Source organism: Calliopsis andreniformis, chromosome 6, assembly GCF_051401765.1.
Source record: "Calliopsis andreniformis isolate RMS-2024a chromosome 6, iyCalAndr_principal, whole genome shotgun sequence".
Taxonomy (NCBI): Eukaryota; Metazoa; Arthropoda; class Insecta; order Hymenoptera; family Andrenidae; genus Calliopsis; species Calliopsis andreniformis.
Window position 1 is genome coordinate 22,906,982 of NC_135067.1, and position 16,036 is coordinate 22,923,017.

General features: G+C 41.1%; 1 protein-coding gene and 1 long non-coding RNA gene across 10 annotated transcripts in view; one reads left to right on the top strand and one right to left on the bottom strand.

Annotated features, from left to right (window-relative positions):
- LOC143181135 (trehalase) overlaps positions 1–16,036 on the top strand; it is a 29,530-nt gene that overhangs the window by 4,918 nt on the left and 8,576 nt on the right. For 3 of the 9 annotated variants that reach the window (XM_076381387.1, XM_076381382.1, XM_076381384.1), the window contains exon 3: positions 12,672–12,758. In XM_076381387.1, coding sequence (XP_076237502.1) covers positions 12,672–12,758 — 87 coding nt within the window. Of the gene's footprint in view, positions 1–1,374; positions 1,466–12,333; positions 12,524–12,671; positions 12,759–12,876; positions 13,386–16,036 lie in introns of those variants that run through there. The other 6 variants (XM_076381389.1, XM_076381388.1, XM_076381390.1 and 3 more) reach the window with 6 other exon arrangements.
- Positions 5,557–6,758, bottom strand: LOC143180694 (uncharacterized). Its single transcript, XR_013002166.1, has 2 exons — positions 6,626–6,758; positions 5,557–6,488 (listed from the first exon to the last, which is right to left on the bottom strand). It is a non-coding gene; the product is annotated as an uncharacterized LOC143180694 (long non-coding RNA).

Here is a 16,036-nt window from a genome sequence, read left to right on the forward strand (position 1 = left end):
TAGGGGAGGCATGTTTAATCTCGCGCTCAACTGGGGACGGATCCATGCGTTAAATCCATCAAGTATTATTAAAAAATATGAGGTCAATTGTGCGTTTATTAGGTACCGATTAATCTATCGCTATCACAGGGGGCACACTCGTGCTGATCGCACTCGGCAGTGTAACACAATCATACGACACGTGGTATCTTCGGTTTCTTTCGTAGCGATTCGGAAATTCTCGGTTGTTTCAAATGTATTGTGTATTTATTCTGCAGGTAGGCTCTAATTCTTTGTAGAATTACTCGTTTCGCTAGTGGAAACGAAATTCTTCGTAATAGTAAACTGCGAACATCATATACTTTTTCAGACCGTACTATGTGCGTTTTGAGTTAGATTGTATATTTCATTCCTACCTTTGAAGGTACATACGTTAAGGTGCCACAAAATGACTTGTATTAATTTCCATATTGAACCAGATGTTCAATATCTGAAACTGAAACTATGGAAACGATTTGGGTATTTACAGCATGGTCGACGCACAAGTCGGCAGGTAAAAGAGTGAATGATTTGCTCGGTAGACACGTGGCTAAACTTCGGTAGTTTTCGTTGATCTTCGCGTAAACTCGACATGTCTGGCCAGCCGCCACGATGCGTACACACACACAAGTTGATACAACCAGTTCATACTGGGTTACAGTGTGTCTAGGTCGTGACGTTTGGGGGCTCACCACAAAAAGACTAAAGAATAAAGAAAGAAAAAAGAGTTAAAGGAAATGGTAGTTTCCATAAAAAGTTTCCTCTGTTTGTCGTTCTTTGACCCATCTATTTTCGTCCTAACCCCTCATCCTTGCGATAATAAGCTCATTTTCACGATTCCAGGCAGCAGCTGAACAGATTGTCGTATTTTCGTTAAACGTATGCAGAGGCGCGATCAGTTATATTTGTCTCTATCGAAAGAATGGAGATTCCCCAAATGCAGTGAGAGATTTGGCAAGTGTGCGACGGGAAGGGGAGACGAGTAGAGAGAGAGAGAGGGATAGAGAGAGGGATAGAGAGAAAGAGACGCAGACAGACTGACAGCAGACGTGTATGTAAAATGGAAGAGAGAGGGAACAAAGAGAAAGAAAGAAGGAGTGAGAGTGCCTGAACGGTGTGGAGGTTCTCTGGGATACTCTCGGTCAGTCACATACGTAACGCGGCACCGTGATCACGTTTTCGTTACTCTGCAACGAACCGATTAATTTCGTCATTATCGGTTCAATTTGCCACACGTACATTCACGCACACAGTGTTCGTATCGTCTCGCGTGTGAGTTTACCTCTAAGACTGTATATGTTCTTCGACTGCGATTATTTCTTTTTTCTCTCTTTTTATAAACTGTGCGTCGGAACGGTGGGTGGGGGGGTTGTAAGTGACTTTGGTGCGTGTTGACCCTATCTCTTTCTTCCATCTGGTGCAACCAACGGTGGATTAGACAAAGAAGGTAGGTTTAGACACGGGCGCGCGCACGCGTGATAAATGAATGTTCAGTTTTACTTTTTTTTTCCAAGGTTTTATAATACCACTGTAGACACGTGTTTTCCAACGTTCACGGGAAAGTCAATTGCTTCTTCGTAACTCGCTTTGCATATATTTGTCATTGTCTCTTTGGGCGAAATTATGTAACGATTTATGCTAAATATTTTTCATGCGTTTAATTATTCTTCAGTGTTATCTATTGTGAAACATTTGTCTGAAATTTAGATCGACTCTCGATCAAACAGAAGATAGTGTAGCTCGCACGTGGCTATACTATTATCAAATGGATCATTGAGAAGGTATATTTGTTTTCGTATTCGAACGAATAGAAAAGCCAAGCACAACCTTCAATTTAGTAGTTAGTATTTTGCGCGCGTTTACTCACAGGGTCACATCGGAATGTGGTCCAAGTTTGATGTCTCCTGTGGTTACTAGCGTGGAAAATTTATGTATCGATTGACGGAAGGACACGATGAATTTTCTGTTTTTTGACAGTTATCTAGGAAGACGGGAAAAAGTCGATCGTTGAACGTCGTAGGCAATATCGATCAACGCGACATATATCGATTCGAGTGAGATATCGTTTGTATCTTAAGTAACGCAGGGAACATTTAGTATGGCAGTGTCACAATTGAAATGCTGCCAGAATTCATTTCAAAATGAGTTAGAGGGTCGACTAAATGATATTATTAGATTTGCTGAGCTGTTGTCCCTCTAGCAAATACTCGAAGCCATAAAATATGTCTTCGCCAAGTTCGCTTTAATTTCAATCATCGGATGAAGATCTTTAAAGTTGCTACAAGCTTTTCCCATTTCCCATTTCCCATTCCATTTCCCAGTTAACGCTTTAGTGCTTGTCGTCATTTGTATTTTATAATATTAGTTCAATTGGTGCAATTGAACGGCCGTGCGAAGTGTCAACAAATGTGCTAGTCTGCCTGCCTGTCTATCGAGGAGAAAGCGGATTGGTACGACGCGCCTTCGGCAAGCTTGAACTCTGATTGGTCGCATTCGTAGGCGTTGGTTCTGAGACGACTCGCGATTGGTTCGACCGGTCATCGACCAAGGGGCTCGATCGTCAGTGGTTCTCAATCGTCCACGCGTAGAGACATTATTCGAATTACTGAGTATTTGCGTCACTTAATGATTCTCTTCCTAATATTCCATTCCTCGAATCTCTAATTTAGAAGGATTTCCATTCTAATATTTCTTCGTGTGTTACGCACGGTTATCTCATGTACTGTTCTTGAATCGGTGTTTAGTATTCAAGCAGGAATACTTGTGTTCAAGGATTACTGTAATCCGGTTGTTGTTCCAGTATGTTTTGACAGTGATATTATTTGTTCATATCGAAACTCCGATCATCTAGCGAGAAGCAGGTTATTTTAACATTTATGACGTAATAAGACGCGCTGCGTTACAAGACTTTGTACAGTCTCGTATGGTATGATGCGACTTCGCGACCTGACGTTGCAATTTCATTCGTGACGAATCTTTTACTTCGTAAAATCGTGTATTATAGAATTTACAATAATTTTCAGAATAGTTATCAAAATTTCACTACAGTACTTGCTATTCCTCGATAGATTATAAATATTAACGTCATTTCAAATATCGAATCAAATAGCAAAAAAAGGTTCAAATACAGTAGCTACATAGATGGATTACTTGTCGTTGAAATTAGAATTGAATGAACAGACCACAGAAGTCGGTTCACTATTCTTTTTATGGTGGCACAATTAATAGCGTGACTGGAGCATTTTAATGACTAAAGTTTTGTCTTTTTCATCTTAGAGTACCTGTTGTCACTTTAAAATAGAGCATAATACAAGTGAAAAATTTGTTACTTCATAACCTATGGGGAAAATGTGAATAGACACGTAAGTAGCTTAAGGTTAGTATTTGAGGTACACGCGACGATTTAGAGGTGCGTGAGAAACGTCACGCGAGTTAAAACGGCCGCGACAGAGGGAACCTCGACCGAGGCTCTCCTCGCATCTCTATGCGATATTCGTATAAAAGTTGGCAGCTCTATTTTGTTCTGTCACTGGCCTAGATTTCGATTTACATGCACCTGCATCGATTGTTATTTAACCGTACCTCGAATTATTTATTTATTAATTTTATTAGTAATTATCCTGATAACCTGAAGGTCTCAATTAAAAAAGACTTAAAAAAAACAAGGGAGAGGTAAACTTGACTTGAATGATTTAAATCTAGACGTAGCGCATATATTTTCGTGCTGATCTATAAACTTAAACTTTAAAAAATTCAAATCCTAAGTGTTCTCTGCAAGACATTAAACAACCTTTAAACTCCAGCAGCGCGGATGATGACTTGTCATTACGTAAGGTCAAACGTTATCGAATTCTCTATGCAGAGACACGGATCATTAAAATTGACGAAGTTGACGTGATACGCTCTCTCCGTCGATTTTTGCGAGGGCTCGTCGTTACGCGAACGCAGATTGGTTAGTGCGTCATCTGACGTCAGAGTCCACAATAAGATGATTGAAGGCTGGCGCAATTGCGTTTCATTATTTTGTTCCTTCTCAACTAGTCGACCCTCCGGCTATTAGAATCATTGCGATTAAACTTTATCGACGAATGAACCATAATTACGAGAAAAATTTTCACGGCCACTTCCCTCGAATTGAATCTCACTATCTTGCATTCCAATCTCTCTTTGTCGAAGTTTGACAATCGTAACCGAATACATTTATTTTTCTTTCGCCTTATTTTTCTCCTGTATTTTGTATTTCATAAATTTCAGGATCTGAATATTGAATTCTTTTAGTAAGTCAAATTTCACTATTAATATACATATGTCTTGTTACATATTTGTGTTACTTAGAATAGTTAAAGTATTCAAAGTCCAAGAAAAAAGAATAACTAAAAAAAATCGTTGAAACGATCGCTCAAAATTTACATTTGTCGACTACAGAGTCCTGCGTTGGTATGTTTCCACGAAACGATTGACGAAGGTATTGCATCATTCTGTAGCTTATGATTGGTGCGTACGTTTTTAGCCCGGTAGGCATCCACTTTAGTCACGATACTTGGAAATTTTGAGGCTACGTGCCGGAGTGCACATATGCTAGTCACTTTTGAGGGCTAAAGTCAATAATGTGACGCCATAACTAAAGGATCGTAAAGATATAATTGCATTTTTCTACTTTATTGGATAATTCATATTACCGACGGTTGTTTCATGTTTCTACATTATCGACGAGGTTGTAATGATTATCATTACCTACCAGTAACTGTTACTGTTCATCTTGTTACATTATTCTACCAGAAGATGGCAGCACTACTAGTAGTAATGCGCAGGTACAGCTCGAACTAACTTTAAAATGTTTCAAGACATTTGGATGATATTTTGAACGACCTTAGGGTATCTCAAGGCTATGTATCAAGTGTAATTGACTCTGACTGCATAATAACTAAAATGCAAAAGAGCTACGTCAATTTAGACTCATTTTGTGTTTACGTCGTTAGCGATGGAAATATAGCTGTACTTAGGACCATGTTAACATAGCAGAAGGGCATTGTATAAATCTGTTTCCAACACAGTTGCGCCGTAACTCTATTTTTTACATGTTTACATATCTTACTTAAAATCACGATCGAGCATTCGAAAAACAGAAAGCAACCAGTAAAACGAGATAATGTTCTATGCATGTTGAAGGAATTCTATATGTACTCAAAAATTCTGACGAAAAGAGTATCAGTAATGCATATCGAGCTGCGATAAGTTATCGCTACATTCTTTCGGAATTTTACGATTATGTAAAAAAAATGGAATAATTGATTCTTAAACCGAGTCGCCTGAAACGTTTTGCGGATAATTTGTGCCCGTATTGTCTTTTATGTTTCTTCACGGTTGCATGGGCAAGACACTGGAATGTAGCATTTCCAGGAATTGTTTGCTATCTTGTCTCTTTATCTCTTTCAAATGATCTACTATGATTTTTCATGAATTTTTTAATTATTTTAATTTCTGATGGAGGAAACATACTTGAAAATATATCTAAATGAGTATTACATAAAGTAGATTAAGACAATTTTATTCAGTTCTGATATGTGTACATACGTAGTTTAAAAGTTTTGTAATTTTCATACCACGTTTCGATCCACATACGGAAACAAGACTATGACCCTCAGTTTCAAGGTCAGTGTATATATCTTCCGGTATGCAAATGTTCATTGTAGTATCGCTTTCTGATTTCAAACATTTGAAGCATCAAGTATCTTTGTGCGCAAAGAAAGTCTGTTGCGTGTTGTAAATCCTAGACCATTTGCTAAATTAGTTCCCATGACTAATTAGTATTTAAAATTACATTTCATTATTCGTATGTTGACTTATATTTTATGTTTATTTTCAAATTCTCAAATAATATTTAAACTTCTTTTTAAATAAAATCTCATTCCTTGGAATTCAAGTATGACAGATACCTACTTAAAATAAGTAGGATTGACAATTCATGGATTGACCTAATACAAGTTGGGAACGTATGGAAGCGCGCTCGAATTTAAAATCGATTAGAAAAAAGTGTAATGACGCAGCGTTAAAGATTTCCGCGCGAATCGCTTAGCAAGGCGGGACCGAATTGAATCCTGTTTTGATCGAAGCGATTGATCGTTAGGTAAGAGATGGTTCCTCGCGGGCTGTATAGAAGGACAATTATTGAACCGGATCCGCGGCAAAGACGAACGGTCTCTGTCGCTGATATCCGAGTATCGATGAGTTGTGTTCCGCGCAAATGGTTAGCCGCGTAATCGTCTAGCATTGCGTAACCATATGTCGATATCTTCAGAGACGTTCGTCGTTTTTGCTCGATTTGCACGCATTGTCGTGTAAAAATTCGCCTGCAACGTCCATTCCTCAGTGTCTAGACTTGAGGGAGACTTGAGGCAGTTCTGCTAATACATCCTTTCTCCTTTCATCGATCAGTCGGTTCCTATTATTGCTTTGGTTTTCCGCTTTACCTGAAATAATAATAAGAGATACGTCATCGTTTTCCCGGCCATGCATCTCAATTGTCTCGCAATGCGTGTTCCCAAGCACACGCGGCGCAGCTGTGCAGCGCTGTTAAAACGGCAGCGCATAAAACGCGCATACTTACCTGAATTATCTAATAGCGACACTGTCTCATTACGCGGCTGGCAATTAACTCGCTTCGACTTTTCGTGTTCGACCGTGGCGGTGTGTCGACAATTACCACCAGAGGCTCATTGTGCCCCGATGGAATTTTTTTATAATAACGGGATGTCTGCTCACCTCGAAGGAGTTAAAAGCAAGATACCAACCGTCGTAGAATGCTCGTTAGAGAGAATCGTGTAGTAATATTTCGACGCGTTCCACCTACGCAGGAATTTCTGGATGGGACCCTTCCCTCGGCAAGTTCGAGATCGTGAACTTGTTTTGGAAGTGTCCACGTCTGATCGTCGAGTTGACGACGTTTTTAGCGCCCGGAAACACAAGGCCCCGCGCATCAGCCGATCATCGTCAGAAACCATTCAGCATGCTGTTTGAATACCCCTCCAATCCCCCTGTACCGACCTATTTCCGCCTAAAAATAGCCAATAGAATGATTGTGGCTGAAGCGACTCGACCGCTCGGCCCGCGACGTTTTAACGCGATTAAATACGAAAGCGCCTTACGCGCAATTGCTGCCTACCAACCACTTGCCTCTGCTCCCTTTGCGCTCCTTCTCTTCTCTTCTCTTCTCTTCTCTTCTCTTCTCTTCTCTTCTCTTCTCGTCCCTTCCCATCCTTTCCATTCGTTTTGACGTTCTTCGTGCGTCTTCTATTTCGAATTCATCGATTCCTGGCCTACTTTCTCATACATTTTGCGACATTCGAGGAAAAGTTGCTCTGACAGCGAAACGAAAACTTGCATTGGACGTGAAAGATAAAAAAATGCAGGAGGGGGGATGCGTTATCTGTTGTCTCAATACCATTGCTTTCGTTCTTCCACGCATGCTTTTTTACTTAAAGGGAAATTTGATGCGTCAATCGAAATGCACGTCACTACTGGTAAGTTAATTGACCGCCCGTGGTGGGCATTGTTTTGTGAGAATCGGCAATTAATTGCGTCGAATGAGTGATACGTGATAACAGTGACATTTTTCCGTACGTAATCTCTGACGAATATCAAATATGATGGATTTTCGATTCGACGAACCTTACTTTACCACGAATTGCTTTCACGGATGTGAGTCTTCAAATTCTTTCATTTTTTATCAATAGTTGAAAATGATGAAGCGGTTATACATCTATAGAACAACGGCAGTTTCAAGATAGCCTGTATAATCTATTAATTTTAAAGGCTTCTGATTATTTTTTACTCTTCTCGTTGTTAACAACGATCAGGAGACGAAAGCAGTTCGGACAAATAATGTTCTTTTTTTTCTTTTTAAGACAACAGACCTTGAAGCCAGGTGTATTTTCGATATCGCGGTTTCAGCGGACTGTGACGCGCGTCCTACTTGAAGCTAGACGAAAACCACTTGAAAATCAGTTGCGATAGATCCTATCTCCGGGATAACGAAAACGTGCTCATTGAAATGCAGCAATTGACGATTCATGAATTGTTCGCTGACAGAATCCTCGTTGATTATCCACTGGAATTAATTTATAGAATTCCTTTGTAATTGCTTTTTGTACTTTGATCTCGCCATTGGCAGTCAATCAAGTAATTTCTCGATTTTATCCAATCAAGGTATCAAGTCTTATCTGCTGAAATCAGTACACAATTTACTTATTGTCAATATATTATTTTCTCATCGCCTCGTAATTCGGTAAGTTAACTGTTTTCTATTTGTCTTTATTTTATTGTCTTTACCTTTCTGTCAGGGATGTCTCTTTCCATTATACGACCAAGATCGTCGTGTAGCCTAACGCACGATATCAACATCAGAACTCCCGAGGTTTATGTATGTTCATATTTAACAATGTGCCAAAATGTCAAGTTTTTGAAAAAGTATTTGATTGACTTTTAAACAAATTTCCTTATATGATAAAATATATCAAATATATACTAAAAAATATAAAATACGAGTCTGGGATAGGGGTACTAAGAATTGACAAGAAAAGGCTTCTCCTACTCGAATCGTACATGCTATATTTGATTTTTCTCTGTCGACTAAATAGAATAATCCTTGAAAATTGGAGGAGAAGTTTGTCAGTGAGAGTCGACAGAAGAAAAAGTGGGAATGTGATGGTTGTATTTGAATCGGGCCGTGCGCTTGGGCGTGTATTGGTCAGGGACCAACGAAGCGGTTGGACGGCCCTCGTGAGACCAATCGTGTCTCGCATCGGCGGGGGCTTGGCTTGCTCGTTCCTTGCGCGCGGATAATCGGTCTCATAAAGCGGCCGCGTGCCTCCTCGACTGACTTAGTCGTTGTCCACAGCTCTTGAGGCGCACCGTGCGCCGTGCACACCTTCTGCACACCTTCTGCACACCTTCTGCACGCTCCAATCAGCCGAACGCCCAAATTCTTCCCACCTTCCCCTTCGGGCCGAGTCCTCCCGCGTTTCCCAACGTCCTTTCTCTCTTTGTAAAAAACCGATCCGCTCGAGGAAGCACGCGCGATACACGGACGCTCAGACGAGTCAGACGCAACTGGGAGCTCGAGACGCCTCGATCGGCAGAGCACTTGCTCGCTCCTCGACAGACGATCGCAACCAACACCTGCCGATCGACAGGGGCTGAGGAGGAGCTTTCGATTAGGTGCACGATCTCATCGTCGACCTTATAGGTGGGATAGTATAGGCCCGTCTCGTAAGTACTTAATATTCATTGGCGACAAACGTCTTTCTCATTCTTCCTTCTTCCGATCTATTAAGCCCAAATTTTCAGTGTAGTTCAAACGATCGTTCCGAAACGATGATTTTTTGAAACTCATGCGCCGCTTACGTGAGACCGACAGACAAAAAGAGATTATAATAGGCGGTGAAGGAGTGAGCGAGCGAGATGCCGCGAAGCGACGAAGAAACAGCAAGGAGGATATTATTAATAGAGACACAGAAGGATTGTACGCGGAGCACGAAAGTATTGCGTTGCAACGGCGACCTTTTCGTGCCGAAAATGTATAATCTTACGCTATCGCGTGTCCACGACGTTCTTGGGATCGGAGGATCGATTTATGCTCGCTGGAAATGATACAGTGAACTCATCGTGGCGCGGTCAAAACGGCTTGGAACTCGAAACCTGTGTCTCAATTTCCGATCGTAATTAAGGATTGTCATTTAGTAAGCTGACAAAGTGCAGTCAAAAACCTGTTGGCCGATTCAGCTTTATTCAGTTTGTGTGTAGTGTACACTTGACTTTTCAGACCTTCTTTCTTCTTCTATAGAAGTATAAAAGGAACAAGACAGAGTAGCTCTGTTTGTGCTCCCTTTCCTTTCATTTCTGATTACTATCTCGATAAAGACCTTTCTATCTTTAGAACACATTTTCAAGAATATCCCTTTGCCTTGTCAGAAATATCTTTACCTGGGCAACAATACCTTGTTGAGAAATGTGACGCAATATCGGGACTCGTTTCGTCAGCTCAATTTTATCAATTTTTTTTCATAAGAACGATTTCAGCTGGAGACAATTGGTGCGAGAGAATGTGCTATATGATTGTTTAATTCTGTCGCGCGTATGATAACGCGTATGTACTGGTGTTTATCACCGACAAGTAGAGAAAGGGAAGAGAGCAGCTCGAGAAGAGATTTGGTGGAACGAACTGTTCGCACCGAAAGTGAATAGAAGCAAGCGCACGTGTAGTCCGCGTGGGCCGTGGTCGCGCGCGCGTACGTGAATCGTTGTCGTTTAACGACGGAAATAGGCAGCCACTGGCTGCAATTTCATGTGTTCCTTCTTGATGGAGCGGGATACATTGATGGGACGCCACTCTCCTCCAGTGGTGTGATAACATTGCCGTTTATCTTCGGAGCGCAGACGCGAGACGCGAGACGGTCGTCCCTTGCCTGTCGCTCAGATCGCCTCAATTTTGTTCGCTTATCGATTTTTTCGTCTTCGTCGCGATCAAGTCATTTACATTCACCTCTTACTTCGAGACGAAACGTCTTTGTCTCCAATCAGATGTAAATTCACTGTCGGACAAAATCCGATCTGGACCTTGGCATCGACCTGTTGGATAAGAGAAAGCAAGGACTTATCATTGGAGCTTGGGCTTTTACATGTTTTCTTACTTATGGATGAAAAGCGTATGGTAAAAGAACAGGTATATATGTACATTATTCAAGACAGATTAACCATCAAGTAAGATTAACCGTCAGGAGGTGCACGGGGGTTTCTTTTTTTATTTTTTATGTTTATTCATTCTCTGTTAAATAAGCTTAGATTACTTATATAGTCGTAAGATGCCTTAATTTACTGTATTAGTTTGAACAGTGTACTCTCTATCGAACAAGTCATTGACAGATTGGAATCTGTTACAGTTTCTTTGAGTGCCATTATCTGTGTCTTTGAGGCCAAAGAGGTTAAAAAATTTCCACCCATTTGTTGCTCTGAACATACGTTTAATTTGATGACCCTTGTGCGTTCTCGAAATCGTGGTTAGTTTGTTATTTAATCTGGCGAATCGCCGCTGTAATATATTCTCGTCGATTAGTTCGCATTGCTCACCAGCTTTCGCGTTGATGACTCGGAAATTTACCTACCTGGGTTTTCCTAATGTACTGATAATATTGCCAGTATCGCGTGGAAGATCATCAATTAATCCCATCGACTAGAGTGCTCATTAGTTTTCCGAGTCAAATGAAATCGGTTTGGTGGGTGGACTGTGCGCGAATAAACTCCAAGCTTTCGAATCGCCATTAGTTTTTCCTTCTGCCACAAAGGGAGACAAAGTTCGTTTAGGCGTCGAGCAACTGGTAGTAACAAGTGTCGCTACTATTTTCGTCTAATCATTGTGTCAAAAGCTTAGCCATCCATTGAAAGCCGCGAATAGAACGACCGTCTCTCGGTCTTGTCCCATTTCGTCCTGTTAATGGTACACCCGCGCCTTTCTCTTCCTTTGATAGTTTCCTTTATTGACCATTAACGTGGGACTAGTAGACCTCATATTTTTGAAGGAATTTTAAAAATTTGACCGTTAAAAATTTGAAAATTTGACCGTTACAAATTTGAAAATTTGTCCGTTAAAGATTCGAAAATTTGACCGTTACAAATTCGAAAATTTGACCGTTACAAATTTGAAAATTTGAACGTTATAAATTTAAAAATTTGACCTTTAAAAATTTAAAAATTTGAATATTTGGCAGTTAAAAATTTAAAAATTTGTGTAATATTGTGAAACATTTTAGAGATTTCAGTTGACAAATCGGTTTAATGCAAATGACATTCTCACGATTACAGATGAATCAACTCTGTGCATAACACTGAGCATAACACTGAGCATTCGCAGTTGTTCACAGTTTCACTCTCATTGAATTCTGATATCATTTAGATGTACTGACATCAAAGCCTCATTTGTGTCATCATGTTCACTGACTGACATCTCTTAGGAATATGTTTTCGAACCAAGTGTTGGTTTTCATATAACGTAAAGTAAAGTATTGGTTGATTGGCCATGCACTTGACCAAACAGGAATTGCGTAGGATATCTATTTAATTAGAGGATTGCAGTTGATGTCTCGTGTCGGTGGCAAGTTTGGTCCGCTCGAATCTCACCGTTTCGGAAGCGATTGCGCAATTACGAGCGAATGAAATCCGCCTGCTGTCGATCCCCACGACGCGACGGCGACAAATCACGGGAGCATACTCGTCAGTTTTTATTTCGGTCCATCCCCGGCTGTCTACGCGGCTAGACTCATATGCCGCGAGCATGTTCATGTTGCGAGCGAGATTCGCGCCAAGTGAAAGAAGAAATTCTCAACTTGATTCCTTTGTCAATCGATCGAACGCAGTTAGCGTGTTTCTCTTCATTATTCGTTCTTGGAAGAAGGAAATAGTTGGGAACAAAATTGAGTGAAGTTTGTAAATAACATAGATTTATTATCTAAAGGTTCAGATTTTTACTTACATCGAAATGGAATTATATTAGTAATCACTGATTATAGATAGAATAATCAGTTTTCATTGATTTTATATCTTGCGACGATGAAAGTTGTATCTAATCTAATCTAATCAGGCTTTAAAATTGTATGTTGCAGGGAAGATGCGGCCTTGTTGCTGGAGCTGAGACCGCCTCGCAGGCTGCGAAAGTCGGAAGGTCCGCAACCGCAACCGATCACCAAAAAGTAAGGAAACTCGATATCATCTCGCGTCTCGTTCTTTCCGAATTGCTAACGAACCATATAGAAACCAAAAAAGTGAAAAGCAGAGATAATATGTGGAAAAAAGAGCAGGCAGGCGAGAACTAGAATAATATAAAGAGTTTTGAATGCGGGTGAGGGGCAGAGAGGGAGAAAGGAAAAAGGGAAGTGAGAAAAGAAACGAGAAGGAAGAACAGAACACTGAAAACTAGAGAAGGAGAAAAACGAGGAAAAGATCTTTCCGGTGCAAAAAGTCTGCAAAAAAACTATCGACGAATTTATTAACCACGAGACACAGTTGTGAGCTCGCGATTTTTCGAGCGAAGTGAAAGAAAAGGCAGAAGATTTGTAAAAGAAACTCAGCGTTAGTCTGAAAGTTCTTTTCTCTGTCGATCAACGCACGCGCAGATAAAAAGAACAAAGTGATAAATCGGAGAGGGGCGATCGCATCAAGGGGAGATCGGATTTTAACGAGAAAATGGCCCCGAGCTGCATGGGCTGCGTGTCGATGAATTGGCTGCTGAATGCTGTGTTCCTTGCGTTCCTGGTCATTCTTCAATGTTGCGCTAGCGCGGACAAAGCAACCTTCGAAAAACCGCCTCCATGCCAAAGGTAAGTACCCAAACTGACCAAACTATCGACCACTGCAATCGCTGGACGCTATTTTCAGCGAGAATTTACGTGTCTTAACGATGGCGCGTTCACTTTCCACCTTCTCCCTTTCTCTCCCTCTGGTTCTACCATGCCCACACATTTCCTTTCGTCTCTGCTTTTCCCTCGCGATAACGCACGCGCACAAGTTCGAGGCAAAGCTAACCTTGAGTCTAGTCGACCTCGACTTTGTTTCACGGTCGAGAATCTGACTACCAACAATTTCGAGAATGGAGGTTCGCGACAACGAGTAAGAGAATATCAGCGCATTCATGGGTTCGCGATGGGTGCACTGTGTTGCGTAATCGGATGACTCGCGGAACACGTTGCTCGAGGTATAGAAATTCGCGGTCACTTGTGCTTCGCGCGATAAGCATTGAAATGATATAACCGTTCATCGATCTGTGAACTTGAAGTCTCAGTTTTTGCTTTTGATACTCGTACTCTCAAAAAATGTTTTATGCACTTATTATCTCCAATGCATATATGTTTTTGATGCTTACTGAAACTTACCAGTAGGTTATCCTGAATAAATGTCTTATTAAATAACGCAAATCGTTCTCTCTATTAACAGCTGAATCTGCGTTAAAAAAATAAAGAAGTCTGAAAAAGTAAAAGCATGCATAGTGTGTGATAGCCAAAACGTGAGGCAACAAAGTTCGTGTCTAGAAAAAGACAGTTTGGCATGCATCAACTTAGTGATAGTAAGGGACCACGTGGTTAGCTATTGTAGCGACGCGAACAGCTGATCGGACTCGAGCGATCGAATTGTTACGTGCGAACTAGACGGGCGGTCGTCTCGAGCGGCGGAAATCGATCTTAAGGGATCTTGATCTTTTAAAATGTTAAAGCACACTTTAATTAAATTTAGAAGTGTGTACGCGAAAGAAAAGGATAATAGCAAAGGATAATAGCAATACGTTTACGTATTGTTTTGCCGAAACAGTCCGACGGAGTTGTAATCGTTCGCATAACATAGTACGAAATGCATCGGTATTTCTCACGTATTGACAACGAAAACAGGGAGCAGGTGAAGGCCGGATGTAACAGAGTCATTGGTTGCGTAGGATGCCCCACGTGTGCGCGGCACGTCACGGGACGCGAGGAGGTCGCTTCGTATCGTGTCACAGCTTACAGAAATAGTTTGGCGATTCTTTGGGAACCGATCCTTGGGTCGACCACAGTCTCGGCGAAATATTCTTCGACCGCAAATAGAGCATCTGATCGTCGGCCAATTCGATGGCCACGCGTTTTTTTACCGCGAGCACGCGACTCGTTGATTCATATCGTTACTGGTTCCTTTGAGTCTCGGGATTGAAATATTCGAGTCGATATCTAACTGAACGATTCAATGGAACTTGTCGCGAAGTATATACCTGTGAAATATGTCAACAGGCATTCTCGAAATTATAGTCGTATTTCGCAACAGGTTGGAATTCTGAGTACCTACATAGTTCTGATGTTAATACATGCAGCTGACATTAAATGCTCTAATAAGTTATCTATGTCGAGGGAAAAGGAAGTGCGTCAGCATAGGTGAAATAGCCAAAATAGTGAATACTGAAACGTGGGTACGATGAAAGAAATGGCCTTAGCAATGAACTACAAAACGATGCACGTGGCACGCGCAGTGTAGGCTTTTAAATTAACGTGTTCCGCAAGTACAATGAACGTGACCTTAACGCACGGCGGCATGGCACCGCGCATCGGAGAACGGGACACGAGATCACCGAATCGAGACACGATTCCAATTGTCCCGTATGCGTGTTACGAGTCGTTGACGCGATAATGTTCGAACGCGTCGCCTAGCTTCTTATCTCGGGGACTGTAAATACTGGTCGCGAGCAAATATGAAATAGGTTAACAGAAACCGTCACGTCGTATAGATAATTTCCTCTCTTCGCGATGCTACATTCTCTTCGACAAACTCGTATTAATTAATCGCTTCACATAAATCGATCGATAAGCGATTCGCATCGTTTAAAAAAGTTTTCGCAATACGAGTGATAGATAAACAGCCGCGGATTGTTGGTCGAAGAGCATTTCAGTGTCAATTGACCCTGAATCTCGTTATCTTGTTTTAAATGCTTCTTGAAATGAAGTCGAGTGGTCGTTCGAGAAATAAAAAACTCGGTGAACGTCGAATGGTCAAACAACGACGCGTCGCTTGTCTCCATTCACGGTTCCCCCGATTCCCCAAGGCAGCCGCCCGAGCGGCCCGAGCGGCCCGAGATCCTTGCTATAATCGGTATCTAGATTGCTCGTAATAAATATTATGCTGATTAAGTGGATACAAGCTGTTCAACGACGATGCCGTGATAAGATTTCTCACAGCAGCCTGGTAAAGGTTTATTTTTCAGCTACGATCTTGACGGTTCTCGATAGTCCATCAATCAACCACATATACATTGTACAGTCATTAAAAACAGTACAAAGGTGCCGAGTTGCAGTCACGTTGTGTCGGCTCAGGGAATATATAGAGAGACTGAAATAAGTAAAAATACTCTAAACTGTTCGGAAACTTGAAAAGTTGATCGTTAAAAATTTGTAAGTCAGACCAGTAATAATTTGAAAATTTGACCGTTAAAAATTTGAAAATTTTACCGTTACGA